Source organism: Dendropsophus ebraccatus, chromosome 10, assembly GCF_027789765.1.
Source record: "Dendropsophus ebraccatus isolate aDenEbr1 chromosome 10, aDenEbr1.pat, whole genome shotgun sequence".
NCBI lineage: Eukaryota > Metazoa > Chordata > Amphibia > Anura > Hylidae > Dendropsophus > Dendropsophus ebraccatus.
This window is the reverse complement of record NC_091463.1, coordinates 87677409-87697028: the sequence shown is the minus strand read 5'-3', so window position 1 is coordinate 87697028 and position 19620 is coordinate 87677409. Positions and strand designations below refer to the sequence as shown.

The window sequence follows — 19620 nt, the reverse complement described above, 5'->3', positions numbered from 1 at the left end:
GCAAGCAGAATGTGGCCCAGACTTACTAAAACTGTCTAATTCTTAAACAGTGTAAACCTAGATCAGACATGATGTCACACATTATCCAAGAAATCTGGTGCATTTGCAATAGTAATTCTTCCCCAATGTCTACAGTATATGCGGTACACGCCATATACAAAAAAAACTGATACTTATACATTATAATTCAAGCTACTTACCCAGTTGTTTCTCAATGCTGAAACAGGTTTCATCCTCACTGCATGTTTCTATCAACGGGTCAGTGCAGAATTCACTGCATGAATAGCAGTCTAGTGTATCCCCTGCATTACCAACACCAGTATCAGTATCTCCTCCTCATACTACTACACCATGTATATACAGCACAGTACACACAGCAGTGTCGTCTCCTCCTCATACACTACTACACCATGTATACACAGCACAGTACACACAGCAGTGTCATCTCCTCCTCATACACTACTACACCATGTATACACAGCACAGTACACACAGCAGTGTCATCTCCTCCTCATACACTACTACACCATGTATACACAGCACAGTACACACAGCAGTGTCATCTCCTCCTCATACACTACTACACCATGTATACACAGCACAGTACACACAGCAGTGTCATCTCCTCCTCATACACTACTACACCATGTATACACAGCACAGTACACACAGCAGTGTCATCTCCTCATACACTACTACACCATGTATACACAGCACAGTACACACAGCAGTGTCATCTCCTCATACACTACTACACCATGTATACACAGCACAGTACACACAGCAGTGTCGTCTCCTCCTCATACACTACTACACCATGTATACACAGAACAGTACACACAGCAGTGTCATCTCCTCCTCATACACTACTACACCATGTATACACAGCACAGTACACACAGCAGTGTCGTCTCCTCCTCATACACTACTACACCATGTATACACAGAACAGTACACACAGCAGTGTCGTCTCCTCCTCATACACTACTACACCATGTATACACAGCACAGTACACACAGCAGTGTCATCTCCTCCTCATACACTACTACACCATGTATACACAGCACAGTACACACAGCAGTGTCATCTCCTCCTCACACACTACTACACCATGTATACACAGCACAGTACACAGCAGTGTCATCTCCTCATACACTACTACACCATGTATACACAGCACAGTACACACAGCAGTGTCGTCTCCTCCTCATACACTACTACACCATGTATACACAGCACAGTACACACAGCAGTGTCGTCTCCTCCTCATACACTACTACACCATGTATACACAGCACAGTACACACAGCAGTGTCATCTCCTCATACACTACTACACCATGTATACACAGCACAGTACACACAGCAGTGTCGTCTCCTCCTCATACACTACTACACCATGTATACACAGAACAGTACACACAGCAGTGTCGTCTCCTCCTCATACACTACTACACCATGTATACACAGCACAGTACACACAGCAGTGTCATCTCCTCCTAATACACTACTACACCATGTATACACAGCACAGTACACACAGCAGTGTCATCTCCTCCTCATACACTACTACACCATGTATACACAGCACAGTACACACAGCAGTGTCATCTCCTCCTCACACACTACTACACCATGTATACACAGCACAGTACACAGCAGTGTCATCTCCTCATACACTAATACACCATGTATACACAGCACAGTACACACAGCAGTGTCGTCTCCTCCTCATACACTACTACACCATGTATACACAGCACAGTACACAGCAGTGTCATCTCCTCCTCATACACTACTACACCATGTATACACAGCACAGTACACAGCAGTGTCATCTCCTCCTCATACACTACTACACCATGTATACACAGCACAGTACACACAGCAGTGTCATCTCCTTATACACTACTACACCATGTATACACAGCACAGTACACACAGCAGTGTCATCTCCTCCTCATACACTACTACACCATGTATACACAGCACAGTACACACAGCAGTGTCATCTCCTCCTCATACACTACTACACCATGTATACACAGCACAGTACACACAGCAGTGTCATCTCCTCCTCATACACTACTACACCATGTATACACAGCACAGTACACACAGCAGTGTCATCTCCTCCTCATACACTACTACTACACCATGTATACACAGCACAGTACACACAGCAGTGTCATCTCCCCCTCATACACTACTACACCATGTATACACAGCACAGTACACACAGCAGTGTCATCTCCCCCTCATACACTACTACACCATGTATACACAGCACAGTACACACAGCAGTGTCATCTCCTCCTCATACACTACTACACCATGTATACACAGCACAGTACACACAGAAGTGTCATCTCCTCCTCATACACTACTACACCATGTATACACAGCACAGTACACACAGCAGTGTCATCTCCCCCTCATACACTACTACACCAATACACAGCACAGTACACACAGCAGTGTCATCTCCTCCTCATACACTACTACACCATGTATACACAGCACAGTACACACAGAAGTGTCATCTCCTCCTCATACACTACTACACCATGTATACACAGCACAGTACACACAGCAGTGTCATCTCCTCATAAATAGACAATTTCTTACCAATGTGAATAGTCAGGTAGAGACATAAAACAATTGCTGTAAAGGTTCTGTTCATATTTTCCTTTGTTATCTCTTCTAGTCTCCTGTGATGTGATCCTCCTGAGTAGTTATGAGAGAAGTTCACTCTGTGGGTACCTGAATTCTGGGGTGTGTACCTGTGAAGTCCATGCCAGTGATGCAGACCAGCAAGCCATGCGAGTAATTGCTCAGTATTAGATGCACTACATTTACTACTTTACATAATGATGAACATTCCCTTTCAGATTAACTTTACCTCTGTTATTAGGCTATAGACAAGATGCAAATACTTTATTATACTTAACTTCTAATACAATGTGGAAACATAAATGAACATCCACTCACACTCAGAAAATGCAGACGTGACTGTCCGTGACTCTAATGGGTTTAGAATGTAGAGATATGGAGAGTTGACTATTTCCTCAATGCTGGACAGGCAGGATCGGGAGGAGGGGGATGCAAGTGCAGTTAGAGTTTTCCAGTGTAAGTACTTCAAGGGAAGAGGGGCAGCGGGAGGCCTCTGATGGTGATTCCAGATAGGGCTTCTCTTTGGTAATGGTTCTTACTATGATTACTAGAAGTGGTGGCTGAAGAATTTGGATGCAGCTCTAGGACTGCCGGGAAAACATAGATACAGCCTATCCATGTTTTCTTGGACTCCCTAGGGCTGAATACAATTTCTTCAGCCAACAATATTCAAATACCAATGTGGTGTCCCACCACGGGTGTTGCTATTGGTTACACCCCTCACAAAAGCCTGTACTTATTGTAAGTAAATGGGGATGTAGTACTGATAAAGTTTCGCCACTAGATGTCGCTATTGTAGATATGTGGACAGCTGCACAGCTGAAGTATGGAAAGGGTTATTATTTACTTGTGTGTCACATGGATCTGTGAACCTATGGGAGTATCTTCTTCTATCCTATCATCTCTTTCTTCACTTCTTCTTTATGCACTCTTCACCCATTCACCTAACAGGGAGCTGTAGATAGGAAATCACATGGGTAGAGGAAGTGTAGTCAGGTTCCTGTATGGTGAGGAAGCAAGACAAGACACACCTAACAGTTTCTCTTCAAGTAACCTTGCTCAACACTATGCAGTGTTAAACACTTTACAGGAGAGGACAAGTCAGAGATCATCTCAACCCACGCCGTGGACTAGGAGAGTCACAGTGCAGGACAGTATCCACAAAGGCAAAAAAAAGCTAGGAACTGATCTGGATAGAGCAAAGTTGCTAGAAGCCTATGAATTGTATCTCTGGTATTGTATGGGTGTCAGCAGGAAACCCTCAGCATTCCGCTCATCCCAGGTAACAAGCTCTGGGGCTTGTGTCACACTCTAGAACGGGTCCCCCGACACTGGTAGGGCAACAGGTGGTTCATTCCAAAAAAAGGACGATGCACGGGCACAAGTATTCTCTCTAAAGTATTCCTATATCTCTACCTCATCCTCCAACATCCCGGCAGAGCACAGTACTACTTGGGTTGGGAGTCTCATGACATCCTCCTCTCTGCTCCTCTGTCAGCACAACTGTACTCCTCACTATACTCCTAACGCAGATCTGGATTCTGTACGACTAAGTGTGTTATCAAGTGTAACTTATACTGTCAAGGCAAAGCTGTATGTTCTGCTGCACACAAGTAGTGTCGGAGTAAACAAGATATTATTTATGGTAAAGAGACTCCTTGGGACATTTCTCCTTTCTGTGGGTGGTAGTACCAATAGTCCGGTAGAGTCACTACTCCACTCCGGCCCACCGTGATAACAGCCCAAGGGACTCCTCAGCAGCCTGGCAGGTCACTGACCACAGGGGAACAAGGTGTATCCGGCCCTGGCGTCACAACACAACACCTTAGGAGTTGCTTGTCAAAGTTTTTCATTTCTCCTATTACTCAAAACAAAAACATTTTTTAAATTTTTTTTTTTTTTTTTAAATTGCCAGTTGCAAGTTCACGCACATAAATATGTATATATACTGAAATACATCACCCATATATATTCATAGTAAACTTTATGCATCCAAACCCCCACCCCCACCCATCAAGCATCCCTGTGAGAGGGGAGAGGGAAAGGAGAAAAAAAAGAAAAGAAAAAAAAACCCCAAAGCCCTTGAACAAACAGACAAGCCAGCCTATAAAAGAATCAGTTTAGTCCCTACCAGCGCCTTCAAATTTGTTTGTACTTCTTATGGCCATTTTTTGAACCCAAGTAGTACTTTCTCAAAAATTTGCACTTTACTAATGTATGGGTCGGCGGGGGAGAGGGATCCATTCAGAATTTTAAGAATACGTTCCAGGAGTAAAATCCTAAGTATAAGATGATGGTGGGAAGTAGAGATCAGCGAAGCGAAGCACAACAAAGTGAAGCGGTTCGTTTGATCAGCGCTCCGCTCATCAATCTGCTGGCCTTTCAGCGCTGCCCGCTTCCTGATATTCCTCCCAGGATGCCGGGAAAAGCTGGATACAATCCTAGGAAACTTTTCCCAGTTTTTCACGATTGGATCCAGCTTTTTTTCTGGCACCCAGGCTGGAGCGGCAGAGAGCGGAGCAGCACTAAAAGGCCAGCAGGTTGATGAGCGGAGTGCAGATCAAACAAAGCTATTCGCTAATCTCTAATGGGAAGGAATTAACAAGGGAGTTTTTTACTTGTATAATGATGTAGAATGACGGACTTTGTCCGAAAATTGCCTGATGACCTCTCCCAGACTGGCGAGCTTCTGTAAGATGATTGTTGATGTTTTTTCTAATTGACATTTTGTTACCACACACTTGAATGCCTCAGACCAGCAAACTTCTGCTTGGAATCTCTGCACCAATTCCATTGTGTGAACAGGGCCTAAAGGTAGTCACTCTTGATTAGCAGCACTTTTTACTTACCCATGGTGGAGTCTGTTGTGTGTTGTTGTTCATCTCAAGTCATAATCTAATTATCAGACCTTCTAAGGACCAAATATTCTTTTTATTGCCTCCTGATATACAAAGAGGGTGTTCTTTCTTTTCCTTATGGTTGTATATGATGAGGAAGCCTTGCGGATAAGCCAGTTCAGCCTGTTATTAGATCATTAAACTATATAAAGTGCCAGCAATTTTAAGTATATTATCTTTTATCCTCACATCACCCATTATGCTGATCAGCACATTATCCACTTATCCTTAATCTAACACAAATGACATGTTTGGGTTCAGAAACACGGCACAAGGTATATCCATTGCATATGTATTATTTATCTCAAGGGTTCCCTGTAAGTATAATCCTTCAATTAGCTTCTTCTATCAAGATCAAGAGGGAAATTCTCCTGTAGACTGTTGTGGAGTGCCAGGATGTTGCTGTCCGGCTGTCTCGCAGGTCCTGCCTAAAGCTACTCATTCATATTAAAGTCAGCAGAAATTACCAATTTTAGTGGGGTCAGCTAACCAACTAGGGTGTATGATAGCATAATGTTAACTTCAACATGCTTTCCTCTCTCTTCCAAAAGTAAAGGCGATGGCATTTTTGAGCATCACAAAAAAACTATATATGCTGATATTTGACCAAACTCTTTCACTATTCAGTCTGGAACAAGGGTGACAAACTCAGATACACAGTGGGCCAAAATTGAGAAATTGGACAAATTCACGACCAACCTTGATATTTATTTAAGCTTGTCTGCTTGCATTTCTGGCATTGTCGGAGTGACGCCTGTTTCCCATGATAGATGATATGATAAATTGCTATGACATGTGAAGCATAGGAAGGTAGAGGGCAGGGTGAAGGAAAGCTTAAGAGAGACAATAAATTTCCCCATAGTGTCTCACATAGTAGCATAGTAGCCAGCCCTCTCAAGAGTACCCCACATAGTAGCCATCCCTCTCAATAGTGTCCCACGTGGTAGCCAACCCTCCTAATAATCTCCTGCATAGTAGCCATCCCTCCCAATAGTGTCCCAGGTAGTAGCCATCCCTCCCAATAATCTCCTGCATAGTAGGTAGCCCTCCCAATAGTGTCCCACATAGTAGCCAGCCCTCATAATAGTGTCCCACATAATAACCAGCCCTCCCAATACTGTGCCACATAATAGCAATCCCTCCCAATAGTGTCCCAGGTAGTAGCCATCCCTCCCAATAATCTCCTGCATAGTAGGTAGCCCTCCCAATAGTGTCCCACATAGTAGCCAGCCCTCCTAATAGTGTCCCACATAATAACCAGCCCTCCCAATACTGTGCCACATAATAGCCATCCCTCCCAATAGTGTCCCACGTAGTAGCCATCCCTACCAATAATCTCCTGCATAGTAGGTAGCCCTCCCAATAGTGTCCCACATAATAGCCAGCCCTCCTAATAGTGTCCCACATAATAACCAGCCCTCCCAATACTGTGCCACATAATAGCCAGCCCTCCCAATAGTGCTCCACATAGTAACCATTTCCACCAATAGTCCCATATAGTGGACATCCCCACCAATAGTGCCCCATATAGTGGCCAGCCCCACCAATAGTGCCCCATATAGTGGTCAGCCCCCCAATAGTGCTCCATATAGTAGCCAGCTTGCCAATAGTGTCTCATATGTTAGCCAGACCCCAATTGAGCCCCATATAGTAGTCAGCCCCCCTCCCCAGTAATGCTCCATATAGTAGCCAGCCCCCACAATAGTCCCTCATATAATTGTTAATTAGTGTTCCACCGGGAGACTGGGCTGAACTTACCTATCATGGTTCCCATGCTGTGGCTCCTTTGGCTGCAGCCTAGAAGATTATAATATTGGTGGTCCAAGGGGCAGTCCTGCAACATCGGTGGGCCAGCTCTAGGTAATTGATTTCCTTGATGTGCCAAAAATAATGGCACTAAAGGCCAGATTTGGCCCGCGGGCCAAAGTTTGACATGTCTGGTCTAGAGGATCAGATGATGATTAAAATTTTTTTTTTTGTCAAAAGCGTACTCACCTCCATCCTGGAACCTCCTGGAACCTCCATCCAATGCTCTCTGCTTCTTGCAACAATGTGGCATGCTATCGGATGCAGATAGAAGCCAAGAGCACCAGGACTTAGAGGTAAGTATGCTTCATAGATTATGATTTTATTTTTATTATTTTTGGTATCACTCAGGGTCCATTGTAATAAAAAAAAATTCCCCTAGTGAATAAAAATGCAGTAAAAAAGTAAAATAAAAAAGAAAACCATAAAGCAGCAATTCATACTGTACTTGGTGTCAGCAGAATTGGAGCAACACCAAAATAAAGTTAACTTGTCGTCTCTACCGTGCCGCGAACAGCATAAGGGTGAAACAAGTGGAAGTTTTTTTAGCTGTTTTCTAGTTATTACATTAACATTTTTAATTATTAATATGGTTAATTATAGCTTGGCTACTTGATGAAACACACACATCAATTACTGTAGATACTTAGGGATCGGCAGTCCCCTAGGGTGGAATCAGTGTCTGGGGAGTTTCCCGAGAATTAACATGGAAGTAATAATTATCTGAAAGGTTTAGCAGCTCTTCAGTAATATATGAAATCCATCTCTTCTCTATGTAGATTGATGGAAGCTTTATGTCTGGGCTCCAGCAGTGTAGGTTTAGATTCTGGTTTATATGCACGGTGGAGCATCGGTCGTGATTGATTCCCTCCATTAGTGAACGTGCAGTAACGTCTATACACGGCCTCTAGAGGCCAACGATTCAGCTCTTCCTGTGTAATGTAATAATGTTAAATGCCTGGTCAGTGAATTAGACCAAGATTAGAATGAACCCACAGGGCTTGCTGCTAGGAGAAGGAGAAGACCGGGCAAAGCTATTTTTTTAACACGTGCCAGGGCAGATAAAAGAAATAACATGCTCTTACCCCAAGGCCATGACGTGTGTGGTCCGCCTGTCAATGACCGTAGTGGGTTCCAACTTCAGCCTCTGACAGGCTGAGCGGACCACGCATGTCACAATCCGGGTCCGGTTCAGACCAGGAAGCGGCCGGGACCAGGGAACCGGAGCGGTGGTATGCGGCCTCCAGCGCTGGAGCACGGGAGGTAAGAGCATGTTATTTCTTTTATCCTCCCCAGCCCTTGTTAAAAAATAGCTTTACCCGGACTCTTCCTTTAAAATCTATAGGAACATAAAGTGTGCTCACTGAAATAATAGCTTCTGGCGTGTGGCAATTAAAGGGGTTAACCAAGATTATAAAAAAAACAGACACAGCGCCATTCTTGTCCTTAGTTTGTGTCTGGTATTACAGCTCAGTTCTATTGAAGTGTATGGAACCAAGTTGAAGTACCACACGCAACCTGGGTACAAGAGTATGGGTGTTATTCCACAGCTGTAACTGTAAACAAGTGGCGATCTGCTAGATCGGCGCTCATTTACTGGGCCTATTCCACGGCCCGATTATCGCTTAACCAGGGCTGCATGGACATTGTTACCGATGTCCTTGCAGCCCTTGCTTAAACTTTATACATTACCTATCTAGGCTGCAGGGCTTCTGTTGCGGTCTTCTCCCAGGGTCCCGCGTGCTCCAGCTCCAGAGTGCTCCCAGCCAGTGATTGGCTGAGCGGCCTGTCAGCTCAGACAGGCCGCTCTGAAGCTGGAGCACGCGGGACCCGGGGAGAAGACCGCAAGAGGAGCCCTGCAACCTGGATAGGTAATGTAAATGGTCAGTTGCCGGCCGCGCACCGCTATTACACGTAGCGATGCGCAGTCGGTGCCCGACAATTATAGCTTCAAACGTATATCAACGATCAGCTGATGATCGTTGTCATCGGCTGATCGTTGTATTTATTCCACGGAGCAATAATCGGCCGAATTGGGTCGATTCGTCCATTTATCGCTCCATAGAATAGGCACCTATCACAGTTTTTGGAGGAAAGCTGTTGTGTTTTGTTGTGATATCTTCTTTAATAGCATAATTTGTTTCCATAAACAGTAAAGAATTGTCCGTTTTCTGTAGAACTAGCTGACCATCCAATGCCAGGACACCCCTTCCTTTTATTACAAGGGGAACACACTGAATTGTACCCCCACTCCATCATACCTTTTTGGTATAGATGTGATTTGCTTTCCCCCCTTCATTCTTTTCCCCTCAGCTGGAATTCCTCTTCTGGCTTTGTTCTGAAGTTTGATTGGCGGTTGGCGATCCAGGGCTGAATTTTGCAAATGTTTATGGAGCTCCAGTCACCTGAGGTCATAGTCCAGCCCTCAGGGGGCAACAGTGAAGAAGCCCCCACCATTTTTTTTCTGTTTTGCCTCTGTGTTAATAGATTTTAATGTGTAAAATGGCTGAACTATCTATTTTGTGTGTCATTAAAATTATATATTGGTTTCCACCATATAGTTCATATATGCAAAAAGGTAAAAGCATACACAAGGCGGTACTGTAACGCCTGGAGTAGTGGATCCACTGGACCGTCACCAGCGATGGCACTAACCTCACCAGGGAGCGGAGTCTAAGGGGCCGCTGGTTTTCACCAGAGCCCGCTGCAAGGCGGGATGGACTTGCTGCGGCAGGCGACCCCCAGGTCGCTACCCCTGGCTTGGTTGCTAGTGACGGCAGGCGAGGCGTGGCAGGAGCAGTAGGCAGGAGATGGTGCTGGCAGAGGTCTGCAGGTGTAACCGCAGGTGACAGGCTGAACACAGGAGCAATGAAGTGACAGGGGAGCAGGAACCAGGAACAAGGACTTGTGACCAGGTAGCGGATAGCAATCGGGAACAACAGGGGGCTGGGCCAAACGCTATGGGAAGCATGTAGAGGCTCCAACACAAGGGACAGGGCATGCTGGAATTTATAGGGAGTGATTGGTGCAATTACGCAATTAATGGCGGACTGGCCCTTTAAATCTGAGACAGCCGACGCGCGCGCGCCCTAGGAGGCGGGGACGCGCGCGCCGGCCGGCACAGATGGAGACAGGAGCGGAGGAGAGGTGAGGCGCCCCCAGGGGCCGAACTAGCAGCAGCGCCAGGTCCCTGCACAAGGACCCCGGCGGCTGCATGGGGCAGGAGGAGGTTGCGGCGGCGGCCCGGAACACGGGACGCCGCCGCGGCCGTGACAGGTACAGTACAAAAAAGCTTTATTCCATTATGGCGTCCATACAGGTAAGCAACGTTTCAACCAGCATTTTTTTTTTCAAGCTTTGAAAAAGAACCTGTTGGTTGAATAGTCGCTTACCTGTATGGACGCCATGATGGAATAAAGCTTTTTTGTACTGTACCGCCTTGTGTATGCTTTTACCTTTTTGAATACTTGTTTCCCTGGAAATAAGGCATTGCCTTATATAAATATTTGCTCCCAAAGAGGCACTATGTCTTATTTTTTGGGGATGTCTTATTTCTGTCCCCCTGGCCTCCCCCCTCTGCTCTCTCCACCTGGCCTCCCCCCTCGGCTCTCCCCCCAGCTTTCTCCCCCTGTGGCTTTCTCCCCCTCGGCTCTCCCACTGCAACCCCCCAGCATACTTACCAACGTCCTGTAGAAGTGCAGCAGGACCAGGACCGTGCGTTAGGACATCTGGACGTGCGGATGGACCAGTGTGCCTGCTGAGACAGCAGCAAGGTCCATGAGGAGATAAGGGGGGGAGCGCTTCGTGGAGGGGGCTGGGTGGGTGGTTAGCGGCCTTACTTTCAGGGGATACCCAAGTTTAAAATGGGGGAGTGCCTTATTTTAGGCTAGTTTGTAGGCTAGCTGTGGTGTCTTGTTTTAGGAGGATGTCTTATTTTTGGGGAAATATGCTATATGGACTTCTGGTCCCTAATGGACACCGGGACTGGTAACTGTGCAGTCTTTACTAACCATGTTTTGCTCTTATCTATGTAAGGAGTATAGCTACCTTAAAGTTGTATGTGTCTTAATTCAAGTGTTTCCTTGGGGGTGGTGACTGCGATTCAAGTATGGGGGCTTCAGACTCTCCTTTGAGAGTCTTTTATTTTGCTTTTGGTGCGATAAACCGCCATGACAGCTGTCTGGCAGCAGCTTTCTCCTCTCTTACCATTCATAACACATGAACACTTGGCCAGAGGCAAACTTTATGATGTGTGTAGAAAGTATAAGCGGTCCCGTAAATCTACTGCACAAAAAAGTTGCATTAATTCAGCTTAAAAAAAATTGTGCTTCCTTAGAAGCCAAGTGGGGAAAAATACAAAAACAGAAAAACAAGATGTCTGGTTCTTTGTGCTAATGAAATATTACACTGTGATTGTCATAGGAATCTTACTAGGGGAGAGGTTCACACGAATATTTTTCTTACATCCCTTGTACCTTGTCATACGGAAGGGATTGGTTTCCTTAGGCTACACTGAGACCTGTTAACCTACTGAGTGACAGCTGCAGTCTGTAAGATTGTATGATATCAATGACAAGCATTACAGAGAATCTAGGTCTAGCCTAAAGCTAAGACAAAGACGGCGACAAGAAAAAAATGTTACGCGACTACTAGTTTCATTTCTTTTATCTGTACTGTACACTGGTGCCTCGTACAGGGCAGACTCCTATATTCCTCTTGTACCGTGGGAAATTTTCTCAATATGATTTATGCTAGATCGGGGCTGGGTGGGGAATTCGGACAGCTAGGGCTTCTATTGGCCAATAGAACAAACAGCCTTAAGGATTCCTCTTCTTGCAGATAATAGTATGGCCGTCTTTATGCCTTCGATAGATGTTACTGATATGCAAATGATGGAAAAATAGGGGCAAGATATTCCAAACATTTCGAGTATGAGCACCATGTGTGCAAATCCACCCACTTACACATCTTGGCATGCTATGAGTGAGGTTATGAATGGTTATCTGAGGGATCTTCCGCCACGCTGAATACACTTGAGCACGGAAACCACTAAGATTAGGGATGGTACGAACCAAGTTCGGTTCGGGTTCGTACGAACCCGAACCCTCGGTAATGATTCCCGCTGTCTGCCCGCTCCGTGGAGAGGGCGGATACAGCGGGAGGACCGCCTGGAAAACTGAGATACAGCTAAAGCCAAAGGCTGTATCCCAGTTTTCCAGGCGGTCCTCCCGCTGTATCCACCCGCTCCACGGAGTGGGCAGACAGCAGGAATCTGATGCCGAGCGTTCGGGTTCATACGAACCCGAACCTCGGCAGGTTCGGACCATCCCTAACTAAGATCCATTGGCAGCTCCCTTTGCAATTGCAAACTGCAAATTTAGGCCATGCAGGCTGCTCACACGAGCACAAGCAACAGGCGGCTTGGTGTTGGGTTGAAGGACAGCACCCGAGACACTTTAGAGGAGTGTCTGTAATACTGGTTCCACAGTCAAATCAATGTAACACTAAATTGTTAGTGTATCTAGAATGAAGACTTGAGCATCACAGCTGCTCTCTCCCGGTTCAGAGTAGTCCTCCTGATTAGAGTTGGTTGAACCTCTGGAAATACTAGGTTCAATCAAACTTGAACATTCACGCACCTGCAGCATTTGATTGCCGAAGCCTTCCCGGTCCGTGGGGAAGGAGGAGAGTTCCCGGGTACCACCTGGAGTTCCGTGATTCAGCCTAGGTACCCGGGCTTCAGCAAACAAATGCGGCAAGTTCGTGAATATTCAAGTTCGATCGAACCTAGGATTTCCCGAGGTTCGAGCAACTCTACTCCTGACGACGTCTTAGCACCTGGTCACTCAGCAGTCTTTGTAGCAACATCTCTTTAAACTTTATGATTTACCTACCACATGCACGCGTTCTCTGTTACCCATATTGATCTTCCCACTGACCAACCACCCTTGCTACATGTTCTTACAGTGGCCTCTTCCGGTTATAGCAGCCATTTTGACCATCACTCCCTGTCTAGTCGGGGACACAAAGGATAACCAGCAGCAGGAGGCTACTTGCTCTTCACACGGTTCATGCTGCACTCCTTTAAAAGGGTTATCACGCACTACAAAAACATGGCCACTTCCTTCCAGAGAAAACACTGCTCTTGTTTCCAGTTCAGGTGCGGTTTGCAATTAAGCTCCATTCCCTTCAATGGAACTGACTAATGGTGCGTTTACACAGAGAGATTTATCTGACAGATTTTGGAAGCCAAAGCCAGGAATGGATTTAAAAAGAGGATAGATCCCAGTCTTTTCTTTATGACCTGATCCCAGATTATAGTCTTTTCCTGGCTTTGGCTTCAAAGATCTATCAGATAAATCTGTCTGTGTAAACGCACCATTACAAAACCCCATCCAAACTGGAGACAAGAGTGGGGCTGTCTCTAGAAGAAAGTGTCCATGTTTTTGTAGCGCTGGATAACCCCTTTAATGCCATTGGAATGGTACATGCCAAACCTGTCAAGGAAAGGAGGCAGCATCACTATCTAGTTTCTGGGTAGTCACACAGTAATCGAGGGGGATTGACTTGTTGGTGGCTGCAGTAATAGTCACCATGGCTGCTGATCTTCAATGAAACATGGGGGGGAGCAGTATGGGTGTAGCCCAGCTGCTTATCTTACAGCAGCCTCATATAAAAGATATTTTCATAAGACTAGAGAAAGTAGAACCATATTATATGTAACATATCCTTATAGGCAATATAAAATGTTCAGATATGGCACTATATGGTTATATAGTATAATAAACCGCCATATGACTTTTCTATCCAACAAGCAAAAGAAAGATGTTGGCGGCAGTGTACATGCAGTAGGCCAGGGGTAAGTGTACAGGCAGTGTACATGCAGTAGGCCAGGGGTAAGTGTACAGGCAGTGTACATGCAGTAGGCCAGGGGTAAGTGTACAGGCAGTGTACATGCAGTAGGCCAGGGGTAAGTGTACAGGCAGTGTACATGCAGTAGGCCAGGGGTAAGTGTACAGGCAGTGTACATGCAGTAGGCCAGGGGTAAGTGTGTGGGTTGGAGACCGGTGGGATAGTTGTCTGATGAGGATAGTAGTTCTCTCCCACACTCTTAGGGCTTGCACAATAATGAGGGGGTTGTACCTCGGACTGGGCTGGTAGTAGTTCTCTAGTCCACATCCTGGGTAGTATCTCCTAGTGTGGGTGCCCTTTCAATGCAGAGGTCCCAGAAGAAGTGTGCTCTTAGGCCAGTTGATGGACTGCTGTTTTCAATAAAATATTATCATCTTGTCTGGATTTAACTTTAGCAAAGTTATTTACAGAAGCACGTCAGTACATCAAGGAGGAGTGTTTTCAGAATAAATGTGAGATGCAGCAATAAGCTAAAAGGGCACCACTTCTAGTAACAGAAACACCAAGACGGAACACAGGAAGTGGGGGTGGGGCTTAGCTAGTGCTACCATGGGCTCATCAAGAAAAAACGCTGTACAGATAAGAGATAATATATCAGTTTACTGTAGGTCAACAAAAAACATTCAAAATGGAAGCACAGCCTATAAATATATAAAACAGTCAGGCTAGCTGTGGTCAGAGCAGGGTTACCCAAAATACAGGTGTTAACTCAAGCAAAGTGCTCCGAGGTATGAAAACACATCAACCTGTCCCCTTGGCACAGCAGTTCCCTTCAGTGGGGTGCAGATCTTAGATTAGGCCTAGATCAGGCTCTTGTCTTGGACTGAATTCTTAAAGGGGTACTCCAGCGTGGGGGCACTTTGCGCTGGGACCGGGGACGAGGTGGCCGAGGGAAAAGACGTCCACTAACCTCTCCGGTTCCAGCGGCGGGTCCCGCATCGTGGCGCTGCAGTGCCCGGTTCCCGGCCGCTTCCGGGTGTCTGACGCGGGCCCGAGACGTCACGTCTCAGGTCCGCTAAGCCACTCAGTGAAGGAGGCGATTACAAGGTGTCATGTGTATAGCCTCATATCATCTCTAAGGCCCTGTGCACACATCACACCCTGTATGCCTGCATGTGGACTCCTTACCCATCCATAGTACATAACCCACAGGCACTCTTCTAGCTTACAGTGGGAAAACACCTCCAATGGCAGACCATGGGCATACAGGTGTGTTCACTCTGAACTTCAATAAGGATTTTATATTCTCACAATACAAAATTAGTACAATATGGTAACAAGCTAGGTAAAGTATTGACCAGATCCCTCTAGTCCGGCCTACTCACCTGCAATGGTGCAGGCGGTGTGACATGAAATGACATCATCATGTGCAGCCTCAAGCAGGAGACCTGCGCCGCTCTACAATAAATGGGTAAGGGGTCTCTGAGCCTGTTCATATATTGCGTAGCATGGCAAGAATTTGGTGTAGCATGTTACAAAAGACAGGGATTCCCATATACCGCTAGGCTCCCTGCTCCTGTACAATATTGAGTGGTGATGTGTAAACCCAACGCATCGCCACTCACTTTACACTCTGACATTTTGCACCCCTTTGAATTTTGTGCCCAGGGAACGGTTCTAACCTTCAGTCAGGACATCACTGGCCACTAGCTGCTGGAGCACTTCCGTTCTGCGCCGAATATGTCTATCTCTATGGTTATAAGGACATGGTTTCCATTTTTAAAGGAGTATCCCACTTAAACATAACTTTTCATATGTTGCTGCCCATGGTGGGACTAACAATTTATTTCCATACTTGTTATTATCTATTCAGTCTTCTTCTCCCAGTTCAGAGCTGCTGCTTTCTGCTGAAGACACAAAAATCTGTGTGTGAGCTTTTCTCTCTGTCTCTCCATCCCCCCTCCTTCTGAGACCGCTGATGTAAACAAGTCCCTATCTGCAACTTTGTAGATTCTTTGTAATGCCAGGAGGGTTAACCAGAGGTAAAGAGTTCTAATGAACTCACTGTGATTATCCCTACCAGCATTACAAAATTGCTACAAAGTTGCAGATAGGGACTTGTTTACAGCTGTCTCAGAAGGGAGGGAGAGAAAAGCTCACACATAAATTTTTGTGTCTTCTGCAGAAAGAAGCTCAGAACTGGGGGAAGGAGACTGAATAGATAATAAGTATGGAACAAATTATTAGTCTCACCATGGGCAACAACATATGAAAAGTTATGTTTCAGTGAAATACTCCTATAACATAGTCATTATAGATGCATTCAGGAAGACATTGACCTATACTGACATACATTGAGTTACAGACAAAACAAGACAAACATTTCGCACCTAACATATTCAATTGTATTCAACCTTGACTTTATACATATGATTTCCCACTTTACAATATAAATCCTTTTCCGCGTGCTTTAACATTATAGTTTGGAATAAAACCTGTCAATATGTGTCATAAAATACTCATATTTTGTGCAAGTGTCTGGTATAAAAGACAGAAAATGATAAAGAATACAAAGGTTTATAGATGAGAAACAACACAAACTATGAACACTGTCATCTCGCTTATCCTCCTGCTGAGCAGCCAGACTGGTAAGATATAGTATATACATGTGAGGAGGAGATGGCACTGCTGTGTGTACTGTGCTGTGTATACATGGTGTAGTAGTGTATGAGGAGATGACACTGCTGTGTGTACTGTGCTGTGTATACATGGTGTAGTAGTGTATGAGGAGGAGATGACACTGCTGTGTGTACTGTGCTGTGTATACATGGTGTAGTAGTGTATGAGGAGGAGATGACACTGCTGTGTGTACTGTGCTGTGTATACATGGTGTAGTAGTATATGAGGAGGAGATGACACTGCTGTGTACTGTGCTGTGTATACATGGTGTAGTAGTGTATGAGGAGGAGATGACACTGCTGTGTGTACTGTGCTGTGTATACATGGTGTAGTAGTGTATGAGGAGGAGATGACACTGCTGTGTGTACTGTGCTGTATACATGGTGTAGTAGTGTATGAGGAGGAGATGACACTGCTGTGTGTACTGTGCTGTGTATACATGGTGTAGTAGTGTATGAGGAGGAGATGACACTGCGGTGTGTACTGTGCTGTGTATACATGGTGTAGTAGTGTATGAGGAGGAGATGACACTGCTGTGTGTACTGTGCTGTGTATACATGGTGTAGTAGTGTATGAGGAGATGACACTGCTGTGTGTACTGTGCTGTGTATACATGGTGTAGTAGCGTATGAGGAGGAGATGACACTGCTGTGTGTACTGTGCTGTGTATACATGGTGTAGTAGTGTATGAGGAGGAGATGACACTGATGTGTGTACTGTGCTGTGTATACATGGTGTAGTAGTGTATGAGGAGGAGATGACACTGCTGTGTGTACTGTGCTGTGTATACATGGTGTAGTAGTGTATGAGGAGGAGATGACACTGCTGTGTGTACTGTGCTGTGTATACATGGGGTAGTAGTGTATGAGGAGGAGATGACACTGCTGTGTGTGCTGTGTATACATGGTGTAGTAGTGTATGAGGAGGAGATGACACTGCTGTGTGTACTGTGCTGTGTATACATGTATTGGTGTAGTAGTAGTGTATGAGGAGGAGATGACACTGCTGTGTGTACTGTGCTGTGTATACATGGTGTAGTAGTGTATGAGGAGGAGATGACACTGCTGTGTGCACTGTGCTGTGTATACATGGTGTAGTAGTGTATGAGGAGGAGATGGCACTGCTGTGTACTGTGCTGTGTATACATGGTGTAGTAGTGTATGAGGAGGAGATGACACTGCTCTGTGTACTGTGCTGTGTATACATGGTGTAGTAGTGTATGAGGAGGAGATGACACTGCTGTGTGTACTGTGCTGTGTATACATGGTGTAGTAGTGTATGAGGAGAAGATGACACTGCTGTGTGTACTGTGCTGTGTATACATGGTGTAGTAGTGTATGAGGAGGAGATGACACTGCTGTGTGTACTGTGCTGTGAGTGCCTCCGCTCCCTGGTGGCACTCGGTCCATGCTACTCTCCATCCCTTCTCAGCCACTGACTGGCTAAGCTGGCCTGTGAGCCTGGAAGGTGGCTGTAACACAGACCAGAGGGGACTAATGATATGTTAAGGTCCCAACGTGGTCTTCTCCCGGCTCGTTCTCACGATTGGTACGGCTCTGAACACTCAAACTCAGAAGGACCAACATTTTTGACATTGCACTATGACATATCAAAACTTTTTCAAGACAACAGTGACATTTTAAGTATTTTTTGGGGTCTTGGAGTGTAACTGAACTGGTTGTTTCTTTTAGTACATTGAATACTGAACTGTTCTTAAAGGGCTGTTGTTAATGGCAAAACCCCTCAGGTGCTACAGAAAATATTAACTATGGCAAACTAAATGATAGGCCCTGGGCCCAAGCTTGAGAGCCCCACCTTACCCACCATTGCCTGTCATGTCATGTCCATAGTCAACATTTCTTTTGTGTACCGTCAGCCTTAAACCTGGTTGACAAATAAGTCCTTCCTCTGTATGAATAAATTGACAAATGGGTGTTACTATACTGACTCCAAGTGTCCAGTCTTTGATGTCAACATCAGACTCTTATTTGTCATTCTTATTCTTGCTGTACAATCTAGGCAGGAATTCACCCAACTCTACTCCTTACCACTATTTTACATAATTCTGAAAGTGTAGTAGGTAGGGAGATACAGTGTACAATGGGAACAGGAAGTCCATTACAGGAAACTAGACAGGATGTTGGGCTGAAGATGACAACAGAGCAGTGAGTTTGTATCGACAGCAGAAGATAGGCATGGCAGAGCAACCTCTTCAAAACCTCTTTAATTCTAATCCAATAACAGATCCCAAAATTTATACAGACCCTAGACCAGACCCCCACATTAAACAGACCCGCATGTGGTGACCAGTAGCTGTGAGATGGCGCCGATGTTTTGGCTACATTCCACGGCCATTGGTCATTCGGTTTGGCTGTGGTTTTTCCCACATGCAATGATCCCCCCCGCATGATAGTGAAATCGAAATGAAGGATAATCCCTTTAAGCTCTTCGATACATATTGCTTCTTTGCTCCATAATTCGCTTGTCTGAAATTTTCAATATTCCCTGTTTCTCTGTTGCAGTCACCTGGAAAGGATGCGGATACAGCGATCTCTGCCACCTAGAAGGTTTCTCATGCTGCCAAAAGGATCTCTGCAACTCAGCGGTCAGCCCCAGGACGTCCATGCTTCTTGAAGTAATAGCCCTCATGGTCCTGCAGGTTGCCAAAGTCTTCTGAATATACAAACCCAGGTGTGCGGCTAATGCTCCAGTA

The 19620-nt window shown here is 45.4% G+C and overlaps 1 protein-coding gene and 1 long non-coding RNA gene across 3 annotated transcripts in view; one reads left to right on the top strand and one right to left on the bottom strand.

The window, feature by feature from the left end:
* The window catches only part of SPACA4 (sperm acrosome associated 4), a 25333-nt gene extending 22521 nt beyond the window's left edge, over positions 1 to 2812 (bottom strand). The window contains exons 1-2 of one of the 2 annotated variants that reach the window (XM_069942710.1): positions 2629 to 2812; positions 201 to 302 (exon numbers count right to left, since the gene is read on the bottom strand). In XM_069942710.1, the coding sequence (XP_069798811.1) occupies positions 201 to 302; positions 2629 to 2683 (157 nt within the window). In that variant the 5' untranslated portion in view covers positions 2684 to 2812. The remainder of the gene's footprint in view (positions 1 to 200; positions 303 to 2628) is intronic. The other variant, XM_069942711.1, reaches the window with a different exon arrangement.
* LOC138765709 (uncharacterized) overlaps positions 1 to 19620 on the top strand; it is a 26987-nt gene extending 7367 nt beyond the window's left edge. The window contains exons 2-3 of the long non-coding RNA XR_011358625.1: positions 2708 to 2826; positions 19430 to 19620. This is a non-coding gene — a long non-coding RNA (uncharacterized lncRNA). The remainder of the gene's footprint in view (positions 1 to 2707; positions 2827 to 19429) is intronic.